Source organism: Erpetoichthys calabaricus, chromosome 2, assembly GCF_900747795.2.
Source record: "Erpetoichthys calabaricus chromosome 2, fErpCal1.3, whole genome shotgun sequence".
Taxonomy (NCBI): Eukaryota; Metazoa; Chordata; class Cladistia; order Polypteriformes; family Polypteridae; genus Erpetoichthys; species Erpetoichthys calabaricus.
Genome location: NC_041395.2, coordinates 264,508,255 through 264,525,349, shown reverse-complemented (window position 1 = coordinate 264,525,349; position 17,095 = coordinate 264,508,255). Strand labels below are relative to the sequence as shown.

At 35.9% G+C, this 17,095-nt stretch overlaps 1 protein-coding gene across 1 annotated transcript in view; it reads left to right on the top strand.

The window, feature by feature from the left end:
- Positions 1 to 17,095, top strand: part of plce1 (phospholipase C, epsilon 1) — a 310,336-nt gene that overhangs the window by 159,383 nt on the left and 133,858 nt on the right. The window contains 1 exon segment of the mRNA XM_051923099.1: positions 15,142 to 15,427. Within this exon segment, the coding sequence (XP_051779059.1) occupies positions 15,142 to 15,427 (286 nt within the window).

Sequence of the window (17,095 nt, the reverse complement as noted above, 5' to 3'; positions counted from 1 at the left end):
TTAAATTTAGCAAACATTTATGTATTTGTATGAGGATGATTTGGTGTTTTTTAAACCTTGGTTTTAAAATTTTTCATCATCATCATTATCATTGTTACTTTGTTTTTGCAGGTGTCCTACAGTGGGTATTTAATCCATTATTTACTAATGAACATGCTAGTGGATGTGACATTTAGTGGTGTTTAATGTCCGCTGCACCTGTATTTAATTATCATTATTAGGATGAAATTACGGGAAGAAACTTTTTTAAAAAAGTGAATCGGAATATGCAAGATAGTTTGGAGCTATGATAAAATTGTCATATTTCTAAATTTCTTAAGAATACAAATATTACACATCTCTGAATACAGAATAAAAGAAGAAAGAAAAAAGAGACCAGCTAATTCAACAGTGGATCAGCTAGAGGTAAAATAACTAATTGATTGTGAAACTGGTTGGAACAAATACCAGGAGCTACAGTGAGACCTCAGGACTGAACTTGAGAACCATTTATTTAGGCTGTGTCTTTATATGTTCTGTGAAAGTAAATAAGATATCAAGCAATCATTTGATTTAAATGATTAATATCATGGAGGAAGGGTAAAAAGTAGATATTTAAAGTAGTTCCTGTTTAAGGTAAAATATTATAATAGCGTGCTATTTAATTACAATCAGAATCACAAAAAATTAAATCAGAATTACAAATAGTAAAATTTTAACCACCATGAAGAGTATTATAAGTGAACGTACTCTTACAATTGTGAACAAACTATTACCTGTACATCACTGTAAACTTCACAAAAACAATGATGAAGAATGGTTAATATTTGACATATTAGCTTTTTTTTAAAAAAATAAAAGAATTTAAGAATGAGCTGCATGGTCTCCAGTTGGTTGCTTTTTCCCATTCAAAGGAAAGATATTTTTGTTTCACTTGAGAAAGTTAGTTTCTGTGGCAATTTTTTTTTGAGGTTCTGTTGTCCTTTGGTTTTGACTCTTATCTGTTTAAGCTATGAGCTACTCTTACTGTTATTTTGATTGCTGATTTTTAAGATATCTGTGTGTAGACCCAGCTCTGTCCTGACATTCTTTTCTGTTTTGCTCATTTCATTTTCTCCATTACTCAGGTTATAGTTCTACAATAAGTTCTAAACAGTCATGACTCTTTAATGGAAAAGAGTAGTGGAAGCTAGGTTGAGAAGTGAGGTGATGATTAGTGAGTAGCAGTATGGTTTCATGCCAAGAAAGAGCACCACAGATGTAGAGCTGGGCGGTATACCGGTTCATACCAAAAACCATTTTTTATTTTTGTTATGATATGAATTTTTCTTATACCGCAACACCGGTTTAAATTGCCTAAACGACGTTCGGAACGTGGCGCAGCAGGAAACTGTTCAGGTGGGGATCTTTTTCACTGCTACACCGCTAAACACAGAGGTGTTGCACGGGGGCTCTTTTTCACTGCTACACCACTAAATAGGTGTGGTAGTGTAGATAGATAGATAGATAGATAGATAGATAGATAGATAGATAGATAGATAGATAGATAGATAGATAGATAGATAGATAGATAATAATAATAATAATGATAATTCATAGATAGATAGATAGATAGATAGATAGATAGATAGATAGATAGATAGATAGATAGATAGATAGATAGATAGATAGATAGATAATAATGATAATTCATAGATAGATAGATAGATAGATAGATAGATAGATAGATAGATAGATAGATAGATAGATAGATAGATAGATAGATAGATAGATAGATAACTTTATTAATCCCAAAGGGAAATTCACATTGCGGTAGGTATTGCGCGGTGCAAATGGACAGAGAACATTCTGAAACTGAAGCTGTAGCTGACGATAAAGTTGAACATGATGACACCGAAGAACTTTTGCCGAGAAAAAGGAGTTACGTCCATTGCCTGGAGATGATTTGGTTTTAAAAGGTCAGATGTGGACCATTATGTTCAAATGTGTAAATACTGTTTCTATACTACTGGATAATACTGCAAGCCAAGTTGTACTTGTTTTATTTGTTTTCAATAGCTTACAGTGTAATGTACCTGGGTACTGTGTAATAGTGTGACGACATGTTGACTTTATTCTCTACATTTCCACTTTAATCTCGACGCTTATGATGAGATTAAAGTCGACATGTTGACTTTATTCTCGTACTTTGTCATTAAAGTAGAACATCGTAAACTAAACTTCATCGTAAAATGAATATTTAATTTACTAGATTTTCTCAAACCCCGTCATAAGTTATATAGCACATTAAATGCTTTGTGTTAAGTGTTCCCCAAGCTTCTTAAACTGGCTTCCTCTGCACTAAGAGGAGGCACCGGCAGTGATCGCCGCACATAATACATTCATTTCATGATATTCCTACTCTCTGAACATTTAGAATGCTATGATAAATACTTGATATAATTTTCATGGTGAAATGCATTAAAGCATGTATTAATCATGTGGGGGCACAGCGGCGTGGAGGTTGCACTGCTGCCTCGCAGCAAGTTTGTATCGGGTGTACCCTACATTGCATTTGCATGTTTTTCTGGTGGGTTTACTCGGTGTGCTTCAGTTTCCTTTCAAAATTATGTAGGAAGTGGGGTTTTGTTATGCTATATTGACCCTGCTAGTGTATGTTTTGCTCGTATTCATCCTGCGATGTGCTGGCGACTCGTTCAGGGATGGGCACAACCCTGAATGGATGGCATAATTAGACATGTATAACGAAGATATTTTTAAAGTTCTGAACACTCCGTGGGCTAAGTTTATAACTAGTTTTAATTTCACAAAGACATTTATCATGTGGCGATTGGTTATGTGGAGAAAGAAAAAGGAAGGATATGAATTGGGGTTTTGGTACGTCAGATAGAGACAGCACGCGTGCAATAAAGAAAGCCCGCTCAGAAGAACATCCATTGAATTCTGTGTTCATGTCTCCGACCACCAGATCACAACCCCAACATTTACACAATAATTAAGTTAAACATGTGCGATACCCATTCATACATCCTGTTTTTTGGAGCCTCGTCACACCTGCCATAAAGTTCTCTACACTGAACATACACCTGGGGACCCCTTACTGCGAGGGAGTAGTACTACCGCCTCACTGCTGTGCATGTTTAATAACTGCTTTAATGCGTTTCACCATGAAAATTATATCAAGTATTTATCTTAGCATTCTAAATTTTCAGAGAGCAGGACTATCATACAGTGAATGTATTCTGTGTGGATATCGCTGTCTCCTCTTAGTGTGGATGAAGTCAGTTTAAGAAGCGTAGTGATTAACAACTGGGTCGGGGAACACTTAACACAAAGCATTTAATGTGCTACATAATTTATGACGGGGTTTGAGAAAATCTAGTAAATTAAACAATGATTTTAGGATGAAATTTAGTTCACGACATTCTACTTTAATTATAAAGTAAACTATAAGAATAAAGTGTAAATGTCGACTTTAATCTTGACATAAACGGCGAGAATAAAGTGGAAATGTCGACTTTATTCTCGACATATAGTTTTTTTTTTCTTTCCTGTGTCCGTATTTTTTTTTTCTTCACCGTGGCCCTAATACGATTCCGTAGGGCTATACCACAAATCTATACTAATAAAAGGCAAAGCCCTCACTGACTGACTGACTGACTGACTGACTGACTGACTGACTCACTCATCACTAATTCTCCAACTTCCCGTGTAGGTAGAAGGCTGAAATTTGGCAGGCTCATTCCTTACAGCTTACTTACAAAAGTTAGGCAGGTTTCATTTCGAAATTCTACGCGTAATGGTCATAACTGGAACCTGTTTGACTGACTCACTCATCACTAATTCTCCAACTTCCCGTGTAGGTAGAAGGCTGAAATTTGGCAGGCTCATTCCTTACAGCTTACTTACAAAAGTTAGGCAGGTTTCATTTCGAAATTCTACACGTAATGGTCATAACTGGAACCTGTTTTTTGTCCATATACTCTAATGGAGGAGGCAGAGTCACGTATTGCGTCATCACGTATTAGCCTCCTACGTAATCACGTGAACTGAAAACGAGGAAGAGATTTACAGCACAAGTCAAACGCGGGAACGAAGGTAAATGACATTAATTGTTGACTGTCTTTTAATACTGTGTAATTGTTGAGTGTCTTTTAATACTGTGTAAGCATACATATTAACACATGTGCAATTAAACGTGTGCATTTACGGGGTGATTTCTCAGGCTTAAAAGCTCGCCTTTTATTAAAAAGGTAAATGCAAACTGTTTTCATTTTGAAGGGCACAAACCACGTTAGATTTCAGCCGTTAAACGCGCAAAAATGTCAGTACACCAGATAAATAAGCGCAACATATTATCAGTTGTATTGTATGCTTACAATACATATAGAAATATGTTAATCGTTAACTAATATTATGGGATGGTGTTTTTCGACTCGCGCCTTGTTTTAAACGATTGCATGTCTTGGTGGGTTTGCGTAGCTTATTGTCAATATCTTTACACCTCTTTTTAAGACTTAATTTAAAAAGGTTTTCTTTTCTTCTTAATTAAAATTTAAAAGCAATACTTCACCGCTGCGAAGCCCCTCTAGCGCTGACGTCCGAGGTTCGATTACCGTAAGCGAGTGCAGTGAGTGTGTACGCCTGATGAGCCAAGAATAAGGGGGAAAGACGTGTCGTGTACTCTTTGCATTATTTGACAGTAAACTATTTTCATCCATTCTATGATCTGCTTCTCACAACTGAAGGCACCGTGGCTGATGTTACCTGACTTGCTGGCCAACCATAAGCGTTACCTGGTAGGTAACCACCCACTCACTTCACTCCCTTACGGGAATCGAACCTCGGACGTCAGCGCTAGAGGCGAAGCCCCTAAAATTGTGCCACGGCGTGTGGTTCGTTTATTTGACAGCATGTAGATCGGGGTAATTACATTCACGGCATTCGTAGTCTGATTCACAATCTGATTGTATGGGTGGTTACCTACCAGGTAACGCTTATGGTTAGCCAGCAAGTCAGCTCGAAGTGATCACTCGAGTGAAGGCAGCTTCACAAAAAAACAGATCCTTAACAAACTGTTATTGGTATATTTTCCCTCAATTTTAAAAGGTTTTCTTTTCTTCTTAATAAAAATTTAAAAGCAGTACTTCGCCGGTGCGAAGCGCGGGGATTTGAGCGACTGACGCTTACAGACATATTCATGAGTGCAGGTACTTCAGAAAGAAAGCACCGTGTAAACCTAAACTTTAAATTAAGTTCATAGACCTACAAAAGGTTGCCATTGATTTGAGGCAGAATTGCTTTTCTCCTGTACAACTATACGTTGCATTCTTAACAGTAAGCTTGCACATCTTGGTCATATTACAACCTGAGTGCTGAACTGACAACGTCGTATACAAACAGAACTATAACAATTGTAATAAACAAACAAAAAAAAAAAAAAGTGAAGAACCCTTGGATTTAATAAAAAGGCTCCTTCCTTGGCGAAGCAAGGAAAAAGGAAGACCTTATATGGCGTTCGTTTATAAAACAGCGGAAAAGCTGTGTTAAGGCTGCTTCACAAAAAAACAGATCCTTAACAAATTGCTATTGGGATATTTTCCCTCAATTTAAAAAGCTTTTCTTCTTAATAAAAATTTAAAAGCAGTACTTCGCGGAGATTTTTATATATATATATATATATATATATATATATATATATATATATATATATATAATATTTATGTATATATATATATATATTTATGTATATATAGATATAGATATACATATATAGATATAGATATATATATATATGTATGTATGTCTATATATATATATATATATATATATATGTAGCTTATAAGTACTGCCTTACTTCTCTTTAAGAAAGGAAGATGTAATGATACTTGATTTAAACGATTCCATGTCTTGGTGGGTTTGCGTAGCTTATTGTCAATATCTTTACACCTGTTTTTAAGACTTATTGACTGAAACGGGCTTTCACAAAAAAAGTTAGGGCTTTGCTACAGGATACACCTTCCACAAGTTAAGCAAGTAAAAATAAAAGTGTATATTTCTGTTTTATTTAAACCTTTTAAGTTTGTATGCAAAGCCCCATTTGGCTGTTTTAGTTTTTTTTTTCTTTCTTCAGTAATATTAAATCTCCTTAAAGAAAAAGAACATATGCATTTTACTTTTTTTGTATCTCTTTAGTAATATTTTAGTGTAAAAGGATAACCAGTATTTAAACCTTTTATGTTACTTTATAAAGTTATTTTACACAATGTTGAAAAATTAATAAGAAAGCTACATATTTTGGCAGCTGCTGCTTTAATTTTCAATGAAATGAAAAAAGCTCTCCAAGAGAAAACCTCAATGAAGAAGAAACAGTTTGCACTATCTAAAAAGGAGAAACCCTCATTTATAAAGGTTTGCTACAGATGACTTGACTGAAAATAAATTAATACTTCCTATCTGTATAATACATATTTATCTATTTAACTTATGCCTTTATTCCAGCAACTTGCAACATCTGAGGTACAATTTGTTACATTACTTTTGTTTTTTGCAGCACAGGCAGGTGAAGTGACTTCCTCAGGGTCACACAGTGGTGTCAGTACCAGGATTTGAACTGACAAGCTCCGGGTTTGCTGTAATATTACTGAAGAAAGAAAAAAAACGAAAACGGGCAAATAGGGCTATGCATACAGATGTCCATCCATCCATTATCCAACCCGCTATATCCTAAATACAGGAGCCAATAAGTAGATATGTATATATACAGTATATATATATATATATATGTGAATGTATGTATGTATGTATATACAGTGCATCCGGAAAGTATTCACAGCGCATCACTTTTTCCACATTTTGTTATGTTACAGCCTTATTCCAAAATGGATTAAATTCATTTTTTTCCTCAGAATTCTACACACAACACCCCATAATGACAACGTGAAAAAAGTTTACTTGAGGTTTTTGCAAATTTATTAAAAATAAAAAACTGAGAAATCCCATGTACATAAGTATTCACAGCCTTTGCTCAATACTTTGTCGATGCACCTTTGGCAGCAATTACAGCCTCAAGTCTTTTTGAATATGATGCCACAAGCTTGGCACACCTATCCTTGGCCAGTTTCGCCCATTCCTCTTTGCAGCACCTCTCAAGCTCCATCAGGTTGGATGGGAAGCATTGGTGCACAGCCATTTTAAGATCTCTCCAGAGATGTTCAATTGGATTCAAGTCTGGGCTCTGTCTGGGCCACTCAAGGACATTCACAGAGTTGTCCTGAAGCCACTCCTTTGATATCTTGGCTGTGTGCTTAGGGTCGTTGTCCTGCTGAAAGATGAACCGTCTCCCCAGTCTGAGGTCAAGAGCGCTCTGGAGCAGGTTTTCATCCAGGATGTCTCTGTACATTGCTGCAGTCATCTTTCCCTTTATCCTGACTAGTCTCCCAGTCCCTGCCGCTGAAAAACATCCCCACAGCATGATGCTGCCACCACCATGCTTCACTGTAGGGATGGTATTGGCCTGGTGATGAGCGGTGCCTGGTTTCCTCCAAACGTGATGCCTGCCATTCACACCAAAGAGTTCAATCTTTGTCTCATCAGACCAGAGAATTTTCTTTCTCATGGTCTGAGAGTCCTTCAGGTGCCTTTTGGCAAACTCCAGGTGGGCTGCCATGTGCCTTTTACTAAGGAGTGGCTTCTGTCTGGCCACTCTACCATACAGGCCTGATTGGTGGATTGCTGCAGAGATGGTTGTCCTTCTGGAAGGTTCCACTCTCTCCACAGAGGACCTCTGGAGCTATGACAGAGTGACCATCGGGTTCTTGGTCACCTCCCTGACTAAGGCCCTTCTCCCCCGATCTCTCAGTTTAGATGGCTAGCCAGCTCTAGGAAGAGTCCTGGTGGTTTCGAACTTCTTCCACTTATGGATGATGGAGGCCACTGTGCTCACTGGGACCTTCAAAGAAGCAGAAATTTTTCTGTAACCTTCCCCAGATTTGTGCCTCGAGACAATCCTGTCTCAGAGGTCTACAGACAATTCCTTTGACTTCATGCTTGGTTTGTGCTCTGATATGAACTGTCAACTGTGGGACCTTATATAGACAGGTGTGTGCCTTTCCAAATCATGTCCAGTCAACTGAATTTACCACAGGTGGACTCCAATTAAGCTGCAGAAACATCTCAAGGATGATCAGGGGAAACAGGATGCACCTGAGCTCAATTTTGAGTTTCATGGCAAAGGCTGTGAATACTTATGTACATGTGCTTTCTCAATTTTTTTATTTTTAATAAATTTGCAAAACTCTCAAGTAAACTTTTTTCACGTTGTCATTATGGGGTGTTGTGTGTAGAATTCTGAGGAAAAAAATGAATTTAATCCATTTTGGAATAAGACTGTAACATAACAAAATGTGGAAAAAGTGATGCGCTGTGAATACTTTCTGGATGCACTGTATGTATGTCTATATTTATATGTATATATATATATATGTAGATATGTAAATTTGTATATGTATATATATATATGTATATGTGGATGTGTATATGTATATACTGTATATGTATATGTAGATATGTGTATATGTAGATATGTATATATATGTATATATGTTTATGTATATATATATGTTTACATAACCTCTTTAACACACTACTTCTCCGCTGCGAAGCGCGGGTATTTTGCTAGTAGCATTATAAATGCAAGTTGTAGTTTTATTATTTATGCATATAGCTTAGCTTGAAGCAAGGTCCATATTAATGCAGTTTGCCTAAATGATGGTTCAGTTGGTAAAGATGTCATCACCAAGATTGCACTTGTTTTATTTTATTTTAATTTAGTGAATACTGTGTAATGCACCTGGGCCTGAAGCCTTGAAGTAATAGTGCAACTATCAGTAATAATACAATTATTTATTTTATTGTTATTATTTATTAGTTTAAATATTATGCAGTTTAATGATGGTAAAGTTGTTTAAAAAGTCACTTTAACGTGTCAGTGGACAGAGATTGTTAACATTAACAGAAAGTGTAGTTGGTTTACAAAAAAATATTTACTATTTATTCCTTTTCTAAGACATGTTCAGTGCAATACAACTTTTGACAAGCACTTCTGGATATTTTACTAAGTCTAAATGCCTCTTTGGATGGTTGAAAATATGTTGTCAAAATTATAGTTTAACTTTTTGCAAAATTTGTTCAATAAAAAGGTTCTATATTTTAACTGCATCTGTCATGCAATGTGATACCTTCTCTTCATTAGAGCCACCTCCTTGAAAACTTATCACTTTATGGGGCAATGCAAACCTGTATTAAGTAATTGCAGTGGAAAATGTGGTTAACATCCACTCATGCATGGGAAAAAAATACCGTCAAATACCGTGAAACCGGGATAATTTAGAAAAATACCGTGATATAGAATTTTGGTCATACCGCCCACCCCTACACAGATGCGATGTTTGCTCTGAGGGCATTGATGGAGAAGTATAGAGAAGGCCAGAAGGAGTTGCATTGCGTCTTTGTGGACCTGGAGAAAGCATATGACAGGGTGCCTCGAGAGGAGTTGAGGTTTTGTATGAGGAAGTTGGGAGTGGCAGAGAAGTATGTAAGAGTTGTCCAGGATATGTACGAGGGAAGTGTGACCGTGGTGAGGTCTGCGGTAGGAGTGATGGATGCATTCAAGGTGGAGGTGGGATTACATCAGGGATCATCTCTGAGCCCTATCTTATTTGCAATGGTGATGCAGAGGTTGACAGACGAGATTAGACAGGAGTTCCCATGGACTACGATGTTTGCTGATGACATTGTGATCGGTAGCGATAGTAGGGAGCAGGTTGAGGAGACCCTGGAGAGATGGAGATATCCTCTAGAGAGGAGAGGAATGAAGGTCAGTAGGAACAAGACAGAATACATGTGTGTAAATGAGAGGGAGGTCAGTGGAATGGTGAGGATGCAAGGAGTAGAGTTGGAGAAGGTGGATGAGTTTAAATACTTGGGATCAACAGTACAGAGTAATGGGGATGGTGGAAGAGAGGTGGAAAAGAGAGTGCAGGCAGGGTGGAATGGGTGGAGAAGAATGTCAGGAGTGATTTGTGACAAACGGATATCAGCAAGAGTGAAAGGGAAGGTCTACAGGATGGTAGTGAGACCAGCTATGTTATATGGGTTGGAGACGGTGACACTGACCAGAAAGCAGGAGACAGAGCTGGAGGTAGCAGAGTTAAAGATGGTAAGATTTGCACTGGGTGTGAAGTAGACGGATTAGGAACAAGTACATTAGAGGGTCAGCTTATGTTGGAAGGTTGGTAGACAAAGTCAGAGAGGCTAGATTGCGTTGGTTTGGACATGTGCAGAGGAGAGATGCTGAGTATACTGGGAGAAGGATGCTATGAATAGAGCTGCCAGGGAAGAGAGGAAGGCCTAAGCGAAGGTTTATGGATGTGGTGAGAGAGGACATGCAGGTGGTGGGTGTAAGAGAACAAGATGCAGAGGACAGAAAGATGTGGAAGAAGATGATCCGCTGTGGCAACCCCTAACGGGAGCAGCTGAAATAAGAAGAAGAAGTCATGACTGTTAGCCCTGTAAAGCATCTTGTGGTGATCCCTCCTGCTATTGGCTATTGCTGTTGAATAATTTATTGATCGGTGGCACATTGGTGCAGTGGTTAACACTGCTGCCTCAGATGTGTAGTATCCTCAGTTATGATCTTTGGCATTCCATGACCCTTAAGCTAGTTTGACAATATTATTTAACTGATTGATGAGTGTATGGAGGTATTAAAATGGGTAATCAGGTGTCATGATATACATGATATGACAGTATATTTTACTGCATGGAATACAAGTCAAGAGAGGGTAACCTCAAGCTGTATAACCCAATTTGTGAATCCAAATCTTGTATATCATGAGTAATTGTGGTTACCATATTACAACGTACAAGGAGGATGTAGATAACAGAAGTAAAGAACACAGAAGAGCTACCAGATTCATTCTAGTGGCCATGAGTCGAAGTTTACTTTTACCAACTTAAGCAAACAGATCAAAAGCAACATACTTTAATAAATAGCTTAAAAGTGTAATAGGAACATGTGGGGTAGATGAGGCTGTCACTTCAAAATAATTTCTTCAACTGGAGCATTGGACATAGTGGAGAACTGGTTAAGGTGATTTGCACGTTCCAGGTTATGTTTAGGCAGAATATCCTATTCTTATAAAAGTATTTTTCATTTTCTTATGTGCAATAGTTAGAAAGGTTGCCAATCTTGCTTAAAAATGTCCATATCGCATTTTTCTTAGCAAAATGTTACAATGAACTGAACACTTTTGAGTTTGAGCAATATTGTATTGAGTGTATAAGATATATCCTTAGATGCACCAGGAGCACGGATTACAGGTACATTAAGATCTAAATAAAAACAAAAACAAGTTCCCCTAATTCACACCATGGTATGATTTTGAATAACCTTATTTATTCATTTGAGAATTTGCAAGACTGAATTTTCAAAGCTTTCAGTATAACCGAGCCTCTTTCTTTCTTTCTTTCTTTCTTTCTTTCTTTCTTTCTTTCTTTCTTTCTTTCTTTCTTTCTTTCTTTCTTTCTTTCTTTCTTTCTTTCTTTCTTTCTTTCTTTCTTTCTTTCTTATAATGCTAACTCATCCACAGTGTCTTTCTCTAATAATGGCCTCCTAGCTGCCTATAGTTGCAGCTGATTGGCTGTCAAGTTCAGTGATTGGCTTTGGCATTGTATTTAAGCCATGCTGCATTTATCTCAAGTGCCTTTCTTTTCTTTCTGACTGACACACTGTCTCAATTTGACTTTCTGACAGTCCTTTATAAGTTCTAGTTTTTGTTTTGTCTTTTACTTAATGGTACAGCAATGTTTTAAACATCAGAATAGAAAAAGGTGAATATGTGCCATACTATGGATGTTTGGTTGTTAGCATGAAAAATCACAGGAGACTGTGTGATCTGTCGGAAACTTGGCCTTCTAGTACCAGCCCTCACCAAGGAAAACAATGATAGAAAATCCATAGTGGCACAGGTTTTTGTCATATAGCACACCATTTGTTGTTGAAATACATTTACATTTATTCTTTTAGCAGATACTTTCATCCAAATAAAATACCCCGCTCAGCTTTATTTCTGAAATAATAATGTAGCTTTTAGAATTTCTGTTTTCGTTTGCTTTTTTGAAGAACAGTTAGAACCTATTTTGTTGAAACTAGATAGATTTTCTTAATGTGTCCTAGAGTAAAACTGTGACTTTGATATCTTTTTGCATATGATTACTTAGGGCTAGTGCTGGGCGGTATGGCCAAAATTCTATATCACTGTATTTTTCAAAATTATACCGGTTTCACTGTATTCAACTGTATTTTTTTCCCCATGCATGAGTGGATGTTAACCATATTTTCCACTGCAATTACTGCAGTAGACTGGCTAAGAATAACCTATTCCAATGTCATGAGAATTGTACATTGTACAAAAAAATAATTTAATGTGCACACAAGTATTAATACAGGTTTGTATGGCCCCATAAAGTGATAGTTTTCAAAGGGGTGGTACTAATGAAGAGAAGGAATCACATTGCATGACAGTTGCAGTCAAAATATAGAGCCTTTTTATTGAACAAATTTTGCAAACAACTTAAACTAAAATTTTGACAACATATTTTCAACCATCCAATGAGGCATTTAGTCTTAGTAAAATATCCAGAGGTGCTTGCCAAAAGTTGTATTGCATGTCTTAGAAAAGGAATAAATAGTAAATATTTTTTGTTAACCAACTACACTTTCTGTTAATGTTAACAATCTCTGTCCACTGACACGTTAAAGTGACTTTTTAAACAACTTTACCATCATTAAACTGCATAATATTTAAACTAATAAATAATAACAATAAAATAAATAATAGTGCAACTTCCAGTAATAATACTATTACTTCAAGCCCAGGTGCATTACACAGTATTCACCAAATAAAAATAAAATAAAATAAAATAAGTGCAACTTGGTGATGACATCTTTACCAACTGAACCATCATTAAGGCAAATTGCATTAATATGGACTTTGCTTCAAGCTTAGCTACATACATAAAAAATAAAACTGCAACTTGCATTTATAATGCAATTTGTGGTATAGCCCTACGGAAGTGTATTAGGGCCACGGTGAATAAAAAAAATACGGACACAGTGAAAAAAAAACAACTGTATGTCGAGAATAAAGTTGACATGTTGAATTTATTCTCGACATTTCCACTTTATTTTCGCTGATTATGTCGAGATTAAAGTCGACATTTCCACTTTATTCTCATAGTTTATTTTGTCATTAAAGTAGAATGTCGTAAAATAAACTTCATCCTACAATCAATGTTTTCATGTGTCAATGAAATTAATGTATTCCGTGTGGTGATCGCTGCCTGCGCCTCCTCTTAGAGCAAGAGGAAGTCAGTTTAAGAAGCACGTATCGATTAACATGACTCCGGGAACACTTAACACAAAGCATTTAATGTGCTACATAACTTATGACAGGGTTTGAGAAAATCTAGTAAATTAAATATTCATTTTAAGATGAAGTTTAGTTTATGGTGTTCTACTTTAATGACAAATTACGAGAATAAAGTCAACATGTCAACTTTAATCTCATCATAAACGGCGAGAATAAAGTAGAAATGTCGAGAATAAAGTCAACATGTCGTCACACTATTACACAGTACCCAGGTGCATTACACAGTATTGAAAAAAAAATAAAACAAGTACAACTTGGCTTGTAGTATTATCCAGTAGTATAGAAACAGTATTCACACATTTGAACATAATGGTCCACATCTGACCTTTTAAAAACCAAAGTATCTCCAGACAACAGACACGGCTCCTTTTTTCGGCAAAAGTTCTTCTGTGTCATCATGTTCAACTTTATTGTCTGCTACAGCTTCAGTTTCAGAATGTTCTCTGTCCATTTTCACCATTCAATACCTCCACTAATGCATGTACTCCATTGTATGCGTGTTTAGCGGTGCAGCAGTGAAAAAAGGTCCCTCCTTAAACAGTTTCTCGCTGTGCCACGTTCCATACGTTGTTTAGGCTGTTTAAACCGGTGTTGCGGTATAAGAAAAATCCATATCATAACAAAAATAAAAAAACGCTTTTTGGTATGAACCGGTATACTGCCCAGCACTACTTAAGACTGTAGATAATAGAACATCTTTAGATTGCATATCTTAGACACATTTCAGCAAAGTGCCGTCTGAAGAAGTAAATAAATTGCTAAAACTTTGTAGTGGCAAAAGTTAAAAAGAAATCAGAAGTTTTTTGCTCTTGTTTTTATGTAACAGCTTTCAGAGAAGCCTGTGCAAATTAAATATGACTCTCCCCTGAAAAGCACCTCTATTAGCTTAGTCACTTACATATAAGTACAGATCCATGAGAATTCTATTTTAATTCATACGCTTGTATCTTTTGGGTCTCTATCACCTTATATACTGTATTCTATTTGCATATAATACCTCTAGTCTTGTACCTTTAGAATGAAGTACCATGATACAAACCCTTATGTCTGTGTATTTCACTTCCTTTGGTGACATATGATGGAATCACTGTAGGTTCTTAATTTTGTTAATTATTTGCAGTCATAGTTTCCAAAATGCTAGGCATAACTGAAGAACTACTAAAAATAGTATGGAGTAGTGCGTGTGTGCAACACTTAAACAAAATTAAAATATGTGCTCTTATAATTATAACACCCAAAACAAGTGAATTAGTTCGGCTAAATATTGCTGGGATTAAATCATTACATTATTTTATGTGCTTCAGATAGCTTAATTTGATATGTATACACCATATTATTTATATAAAGTAAGCTTTAGTGTGAATTAAAGATGGACACAAATTGTATTTTTCTGTGTTTGCTGTCTGACAATGGTGCTGGGTCAGTGCAAATTATTTCTTGTGCCTTTGATAGAAGATGGACATTTTAGAATTTTTTTAAAAACCTGCTGTGACGAAGCTTACATTTTTATCCTATCTGACAACAGAAACTATTACTAGTACTGCTGAGCTCTTCAGTGTTTTATGTCACCATTCAATTTGTAAATCTCCTTTTACACTTTTCAGCAAGTCCAATTTACTGCACTAATCAATTTAGCTTTTAACACACTGGGTTATGGCTTTATTCACAGATCCACAATGCTTTGAGACATAAAGAGGGAGAAAGGACCCTTAACAACCTGCTGCATCCTTCCAGAAAATTCTTTGTCTCAGGGGCAGCTTATAGAAGAGGTGACAACATCTGCCATATAAAGTCACGTATCCATGATGCTTCATATAACTACCGTGTGACACTCCACAGAACATCTCTGTCTTGTTTTATGCATGGTGCACTGCTAGAGGCAACCACATCTCTTGGAGCAAGAAGTGGACTACTAAACATAATTGGAGGTTCAACTGGCAGACTAGTGCTCAAAGGTAAGTTATAAAAATAAAGACAGTACAATTTATTAGTAAAAATGATGATTATGTTGCAAATCTTTATCATTTTGCCTTAATTTCTACTGGGGGAAAATTAATTTTGTTTGAGTCATACATTGCATTTCCTAAAATTTTAATTCATAATTGTGGAAATCATACAAAAAAAATGTGATATTTGGTACTTTATGTTTGAATCTATTTCTTGCTTGATTTTATATTGCCTCATTGGATATATTTAGTATCTTTCTTTTCCGTTTGGATGCCAGTTTTTTTATTTTCTTAATTTATATTCCCAAGACACAATTTAATTAGTCTTTTTCATAGAATGATGGCTGGCATCCGGTAAGTCAAGATGCAGAAATAATATGCATTATCCTCTTGAGAGGACTGTATTGAAGAGTGGAATTAAACATAAATTCAACGACTAGAACTATTTACTTCTTCTTTACATGTAAGTCCACATTTGCAGGTAGGCAAGACATGTCTATTTATACAGAAAATGTTTGTGTTCCAAGTAGTCAAGGTTTTGATTTGATTTATGCCATTTGTGCTAAAAGCATAATCTGTCGTTGATTCAGACCACAAATAAAAGAGTTGCTATATAGCAGAGCTAAGAAAAAAGTGCATTTCACATTTTCTATCAAAATGCCAGATTTATTTTCTGTTTGCTAATATCAGAAATACCATGGCTGGCATACTGAACTAAATGATATGTTACCAGTTACTAGTAAAATATACAGGGGAATTTACTTTTAAACTTTAGTTTCATTAAATCTAATGTGACTTTTAGTGAACAAAGTATAAGCTTCCTTTTCAAGTTTTCACTGCTACTAAATTTCTACTGCTTAACACAAAGCATATGGTTTGGCTGTTAATCATGTTTTGCTAAAAATAATAAAGATAGTAACATAATGCTGACTGATTATATTAACTTGTTGAAGGTATTGGAGTTGTCCATTTATCAACTTCATGAAACCCTCAGATTTTTATCACAAAGTGGGTAAAAAGCAGGAACCAACCATACCTTTTTTTTTTTATTTGCTGGGCACACTACATACTAACTTATTTACCTAAACACACTAGGTAATCCATTGCTGCCAGTCAAATGAAGTTTATTTCAGCTCTAGGACTTAATATGGGGTATTAAAGCTATTAGATAATAAAATAAATAGGAGCAAGTATTTTTCATTCGGTCAGTGAAGGGATAGTCATGTCTGAAGAAATGAAAATAATAATATTATAGGACTAAATTATTCAGTAATAAATTGGGCTGGAGTTAAAAGTATGTCATTGTTGCTTGTTGCTTTGTTAAAGACAGTTAAAAAAATCAGAATTGTACAGTATTCTTCTAAATTGAGTGTTTACAAAGCATAGACTATGTACTAAGTTGTATCACAGTGAAGACAAACACAGTTTCTGGTGGTCTGAATCATAGAGTGAAGAGAAAAATATGTCATTTCATCCTGATTGTTTAACAGTTAATATTCCCTTTTCTACACAGAATGCAGTTGAATATTAAAGACCAATAAGAAAGGGTGCCTATTTCAGTCTAACACTGCAAGTAAAGCTTGAGTAGAAATATTCATACATACATTTATAGATATACTGTATATACTTCCATCCATCCATCCATTTTCCAACCCGCTGAATCCGAACACAGGGGTC